General features: G+C 46.3%; 1 protein-coding gene across 1 annotated transcript; it reads left to right on the top strand.

Annotated features, from left to right (window-relative positions):
- The first annotated feature begins 1,314 nt into the window (after window positions 1-1,314).
- Window positions 1,315-7,064, top strand: RPL36A (ribosomal protein L36a). Its single transcript, XM_066580935.1, has 5 exons — window positions 1,315-1,393; window positions 1,662-1,767; window positions 3,939-4,006; window positions 4,632-4,754; window positions 6,991-7,064. Exons 1-5 carry the CDS (start codon window positions 1,391-1,393, stop codon window positions 7,009-7,011), a joined length of 321 nt encoding a protein of 106 aa, XP_066437032.1. The 5' UTR covers window positions 1,315-1,390; the 3' UTR covers window positions 7,012-7,064.

Genomic DNA, 7,064 nt, shown 5'->3' with positions numbered 1-7,064 from the left:
GTATATTAGAAATCCGCAACAACAATTCTGCAAGACGTCCTTCATTTTGCAGCAGAAAGATTTTTCACAACGGAATTTAACCTCGCAGTTTTGAAGTAAAGATGCGCAAATTTTAACAGATGCAGAATTCCAGCTCAATAGGGATGACATTGTGACGCAGAAATGTCCGAGTGGACTAATTCCGTCCAGTGTGAAAGCACCCCTCAGCATTTTTGGACTGTGCGGTATGCGTCCACATTTACTCCTGATTAGGGATAGGAATATCCGGGGTGTGCTGTGTAAATGAGACACATGAATCTGCGGTCTCATTGCAGCTCTGCGCAAGATCAAAGGAGGAAAAATCGCAGCCTGCTGTATTTTTGCATGGAAGCCATCCGATCTGCGACCCTTCCGCAATCACATTACGGAAAGGTTGCGGATTCCGCGTCATTACTAGGCGATGACACGGGAAAAGCAGTAGTTTAAAAAAAAATCTGTACTGCGGTTCAGCTGAGTTGGAAGAGCAACTGTAGCAAGTATCCCAGTCGGAAGTGAAATATTAGAGGTTGGTCCAGGGATTAGTCTGATTGCCATTTGGGAGTCGGGAAGGAATTTTTCCCCCAAAAGGGCTAATTGGCTCCTGCCTCTTGGGTTTTTTTGCCTTCCTCTGGATCAACAACAGGAGGATAACAGGCTGGACTACATGGACATTGTCTTCATTCGGCCTTACAAACTATATATGTCCGACGGTTCGCCATGTGGACCATCCGCAGTACAGATGAAAACGAAAGCAACCAGGTTCGCGCGGACGCCGGTGTTCCCAGGACCGGATTCTGCATGTGGAAAACGGCTCTGCAGGGTGCAGGAGGCCTTAGAGAGCAATAGGGCTGTATGCGCGCAATACACAGTAAAATAGAACATGCTGCGTTCTTTTTTACGCCCGTATTATATGCAATGAATATACGCAAGTGTGAATCATTCACCACGTATCATGCATGCATAATATGCAATTAAATTAGACTCGCGTGAGCCCAGCCTTAGGTTGTTAGCTTTTACGGACGCCGCTCACTTCCCTTTTCTTACAGTGTTCATTTGTTTTCCTTGTCATTTTCCTTCCTCTGTTGTATAGTTCCGTGGATTATGTTGGAGCCCTGTACAGATTATTACATGACTGTATCTGACATTGCCTCTGACGTCATACAGGCATATACACATATATATCCTAAAAAAAAATATTGCAGGGGCAATTGTTTACAATCACCTCTACAGTCCTCCGAGACCATAGAGCACCGGGCGCATACCAGCCGCTCACGCTGTACTCTCTGCCCAGCAGCGCGCTCTATGGTGACCGGCTTGCGCTTATGACGTCACTTCCTCTTCCTCTTCTTTCCTCTTTACGCCGTCAGCCAAGATGGTGAGTTGGATGGTTTCTGTCTGCTTTGTGTTTACAATCCTTAAGCATCCTCCATGTCTGAGGCCGGTTGCCGCTCGGGACACGTTTGTACGGCGTCGCCGCGGTCGGTGGAGTGAAGCCGCGGTGATATGCCGCGTGTGAATGTTGGTTTCCATGAGTTGTGCTGTGTAGTAATGGCGGGTCTGCTGTGTGCGGCTGGTCGGCACTAGGTGAGGTGTGAGCAGTGTATAATGGTGAGGTGGTTCTAATGGCAGTCTGTCATCTGCAGGTGAACGTCCCCAAGACCCGGAGGACCTACTGCAAGAAGTGCGGGAAGCATCAGCCCCACAAGGTGACGCAGTACAAGAAGGGTAAAGACTCCCTGTACGCTCAAGGTAAGACCAGCGCTCTGATCCTTATTGTATGTCCTGAGTGGCGACATGGGAGCCTGTGGCAATTACAGAATATTACGTGCGCAAAACCCACTGTCGCCGCATGCGCCCGGCCATTGAAGGGGGTGTTTCCCCCGGGTTGGTATTGCAGGTGGTGTTGCCGTTGAATTCAGTGGGAGTTGCAGGCGATGCGCTGTGGTCTGACAGCAGTGATGGTCACCCTGGAAATCAGCTGATCGGCAGCGATCTGAGCGGTTGCTCCCCACGATCTTTTGATGACTTGTTGGTCATCAATAGATAAAGCCCAGGACACCCTTTAAAGTCTGAGTAGGCCGCCCTGAAGCGGATGAAGCAACTCTAATCCCCCTCTAACAAACGGCCATATACTCGCCTTTCCCAACCCCCTGCATGTCCATACCGTTCCTACGTGCCCAGCGTTTGTTTACAGGCTGCAGCCCTATCTGTGTGCAGGACCTCAGCTGCTGCAGCCTGTAAGCATGGCCGCATGGGAGAGACCTAGAGCAGCAGTGGGTGGCCGTTTGTTGAATGGGGAGCATAGCTTTGTCTTGGACAACCCCTTTAAGGCCTTGGTTCTTATGTCCATGTAGAAAGGAGCCATGAACTAGAAATCCTTCCTGACCGATGTAGTTGGCAACAAAACTAGGGTCTCTTTTCCGCCACCGATTCCTCTACAGCGATGTAACATTCTCTTGCCTTCATATGACTCTTCATGATGTCAGATTTGGGGCCCGCTGGTGCTGTTCTTGTACCTCCACAGGTAGTTTTGTGAATTGTAGTTCTGCAGTGAGCGCAGGCGATACTCATTAACACTGCGAAGTAGTAGCAACTTGTGGTTCTCGGGCGCTTGCTGAGAATAGCAGTTGGGGGCATAACTGGTGCTAGTAGGTATATAGATGAGTGAATATACTGCTTGGATACAAGTAGCAGTTAACTGCTTATTGATGGCTTCCTGGCAGAAAAATTTAAAAAAATTTTTTTTTCCAAGCCTCTGTATACATTTATGTCAGAGGTTCCTTTAGTCCTCATGTTCACGAGCCGGTCGGCTTCCACGTGTGGAATCCGAGCCTGACGGCGACTGTCCGTACCTGTCTGGGTCTTTTTTTCTGTAGTGCACATGCGCAGTACAGCGCTTTTGGTTTTTTTCTTGAACGTCTGCTTTCCCGCAGAATCCGCAGCCCGTCCATAGTGTCGCCTGTGGATGGGCCATGGATCAGATGGCTTCCATTAACTTCAATGGAAGTCATCCGCACGGAAACCGCCATAAAATAAAGCATGCTGCGATTTGTTTTCTGCATGCCGAATACGGAAAACAATTCTGCATGTTTTAATTGAGGTGCGGACGCCTATGATTCCCTATGGGCGGCTTGAATTGTGGATCTTCTGCTCAGGTGCCCCACAAATCAAATCCACCCGTAGACATTGGGCCTAAGGCCGCGTTTACAGTAGCAAAGTGGACGCAGATAATCCGCCCGTAACCTGACCCGCAGAGCAGGTTCCAAGTCTGCAGCATTTCTGCTTATCCTGCGGATTTTTAACGTGGATTTCACCTTTTGCATTGCAAAGGGCAAAAACTGCAGTGTTTCTGCATGAAAGTCTGCAGCTTCTTAGCAGCATGTGGACCCACCCTTAGGACCCTCAAATGCGTATTCTGTCAGGTTGTCCCACCAAAACAATGTGCGCATCCATAGAATCCGCAAGGGTGAGGGGGGGGGGGGGTGCAACAGTTTGGCACACATTGTGGACAGAGTTTAAAGGGGCCTTTTCCCTTTGAGCCAAACATGGCTACAATAGGAACGCAACTGATTACAGGGAGACCGGAGTGAAGGAAACAGCCGAACTCCGCTGTTTCCTTAACTACTGGAGAAGTCCTGGAGAGTCGCAGGGAACCCCAAGCGATGCTGTTTCTGCTGTCGTCCTGGCCACCACATTGATGGTGGCGGAGGCCCTGCATCAACCTCTATGGCATATTCAGTGACTGTGCCATAAGTTTGAGATGAGAATACCCCTTTATCACTATTGCTGACTTGGCAGACCCCCTGAGAATAGCTTTTGGTACATAATCAGAATAATCAGGCCTAACAAAACCACTTTCTTCTTTGTGTCCCGTTTTTATGAATTTATATATGAACATTTTTGTTTGCCTTGTCTTCTAGGAAAGAGGCGATACGACCGCAAGCAGAGTGGTTATGGTGGACAGACCAAGCCTATTTTCCGCAAAAAAGTGAGTATTGAAATATTACAGGGGTTTTCCAGGAAATCCTATTGATGACCTATTCTGACAATAGATCATTGATAGTTGATTAGCTGGGGTCTGCTGCTCTGGCACACAGGGTCAGCGCCACAACACACAGGGTATGGAGTGGAAGCAAATGGCTGACCCGGCTGGTGCAGCTCCCATAGCTTTGAATAATAGCTGCGACTGCAATTAAGTGTCGGCCACTAAACACGGGTTGGAGCGATCTGCTTCATTCCATATATGCATTGGGACACTGACTGTGTCACACAATCGGCTGATCAGACGTGGTCTCAAGTGGCAGACCCCCCACTGATCAACTATTGATGTGATAGAGAGAATTTCTTTTCTCTCTCATGGATTTAGAATTTGTCATGGAATTTTTCCACTTCATGTAAACTTACCCTAAAGGCTGATATTACAGGAGCACCAGCGGCTGCTGCTAGTCATCCTTGAGTGCAGTCTCCTACATGTGTTTGACTTTGTGAGAGTTGTGCCTGACACAACTTGGCAATGTAAATGCGGTTCAGACAAACATCCAAGTGACCAGTGTTCCCTGTTCTACATATGATTCCCCCCCATCACCCTCTCTAACTGTATTTTGTTTGGATAGGCTAAGACCACCAAAAAGATCGTGCTACGATTGGAGTGTGTCGATTCCAACTGTCGCTCCAAGAGGATGTTGGCCATAAAGAGATGCAAACACTTTGAGCTTGGTGGAGACAAGAAGAGAAAGGTGTGTAAAATATATATATTTTTTTTCTTTTTTTTTTTTTAAATGTTACTTTTTTTATGAACCTAAACTGAAAGGGAATGTCAGCTTGATCCCGCTGTCATAAAGTGGAGGCATAACGTTGGAGCAGGAGGAGCCGAGGAGACTAAATATAGTTTTATGGGGAAATCGGTCCAATCAGTGATTGACAGCTTCCCCTGTAAGTAGTCATTCACAGATGGCAGTCAATCACTGATGGGACCGCCCATTGGACTGTTCAGATCAGAATGAGCAAAGGCTTAAGTGAATAAAATACAAATTCTACTGACCCTTTCCCATAAAACTATATATATATATATATATATATATATATATATATATATATATATATATATAATATATATATATATATATATATTCATTCTGCTCCTCTCCTCTGACTCTATAATGTTCGTACAGCATGTTCTAGCTGACAGATTCCCTTTAAATGGGATAAATGAACTGTCACCTGAAATCTTACAGTAGGTGCTGTGGACTTGCATAAACTTACGGCAGGTGTGCACAGGTACAGATTCAGCAAAGTTTAACTTGACTGATACAACAAGTTTATCTTAAGCCATTGGGGATGCAGATAAACGGTGGCACAGAAAGTTAGCTTAAGTCAAGTTAAACCTTGCAACCGCTGTATGCTGATGGCCAAACTGTTTAATACTCGATTGTCTATATTTCACGGACACGGCCCTATGCGTTTTGTCTGTTAGTCATTCATACTGGCGGTCAGTCAGACCAGGCAATGATGAAAAGATTTTCCTGGGGACACTCGTTCAAGGAAAGATCCTTTATGGACAAGATTTTTCTGAGTGTTATCTGTCAGCTAAAATCCTCAGATGCTGTTAAATTCCACCAAAATATCGATTGTTTTGGTTGAATAAGCAGTTTATCAGTTTCAGCATCTTTACTCATCTTTGGTCTGCAATTTTGTCTTATTCATGAGGCATGGAGGATCTCCGTTGCTGCAGCCATGTGTAAGCTGTACTCTGCAGCCAGCCGGCATCTGACATGTATTAGGGTCAGAAGGGTATACCACAGGGTATTCTTGCCGTATATTGCTGGCTGCTCTGCTGTCGGAGCCTCTCCTGCAGGTCACTAACTGCAGTACTGGCTTTAGCCAGCAGATGGTGCTGTTGCGTAATCAGAGCCCCCTAGAAAACCCTGAATCCAAAATTGGATTGGGAAGAGTTGAAGTTGGATTGTAGAGGGGTTGTTTTAACTGGACAGACCTTTCTCCTCAGTCTGCAGATGCCTTGCACATTAGCCAATATATTTCATTGTTCCACTCTTTGAAGCAGCTTGATCCTCTTAACAAGATACGTAGTAGCGTATGAGACACCGCTCCATGTTCCCTCATGTGTGAGGCTATTATGTAATTTTTGGTGTTCAACCGTGCTGATAGGTTCCCTTTTAAGCCATAGTTGGTTTTGATAAACTATTAATCCTAGAGAAATACAATTTTCTACTATCTTTAAGGCTTCTTTCACATAAGCGCATATCGGCTGGCGTTTTCATGGCCAGCCGATATGCGCTGTGATCTGATGCAATAGATTCCAATGCATCAGATCACATGGGCGTATTGGTGAGATGTAAAAACGCCAGGCCAATATAGCACCAGGCGGTTTTATGTCTGAGCCAAAACATAGTTTTGAAACTATGTTTTGGCCGAAATACGTCCAGCCGCTGCACGGGCTCCCCTCTTGTTCTGTGCAATGGGAGGGGATGGGGTGGGGCTAAGTGCCATTGATGCTATGGACAAGGGGTTGGTGGAAGTGGAGCTAAGTGTCTGCCTTCTCCCTGCCCCTTGTCCATAGTCATCAATGGGAGGAGGCGGGGCGGACCAGTGCTTGGCTCTGCCCCCTCCCATTGCACAGAACGAAAGGGGAGGAAGACTAGTAAGCCTGCAGTGAGGAGGGAGGGGAAATGGCCTAGTGAGGTCAGCACATTTGCACCAACCTCACCAGGCCATATGAACGGGCACACAAATGTTTGAGTTGTGCGTCTGTTCACCCTATCTTTCACTTACAACGTAGCGTATGTCGGCCGGCTGTAAAAACAGCTGGCCGATATGCGCTCGTGTGAAAGAAGCCTTGGGGTGAAGTTAAATTAAACTTCAGTGTACTTAATGTTTATTTCCTGACTTCTATTGTATTTTTTAAAAGTCACTTCTGGATTTGCAGTCTAATTAATTTTTTTTGTACCTTTTCAGGGACAAGTTATCCAGTTTTAAGCTCTTCCAGTAAACGGTGGATTGAAATTAAAATAAAATTTGTCACAACAAAA

Source organism: Eleutherodactylus coqui, chromosome 10 (assembly GCF_035609145.1).
Source record: "Eleutherodactylus coqui strain aEleCoq1 chromosome 10, aEleCoq1.hap1, whole genome shotgun sequence".
Lineage (NCBI taxonomy): Eukaryota > Metazoa > Chordata > Amphibia > Anura > Eleutherodactylidae > Eleutherodactylus > Eleutherodactylus coqui.
This window is presented reverse-complemented; position numbering and strand designations above follow the sequence as displayed.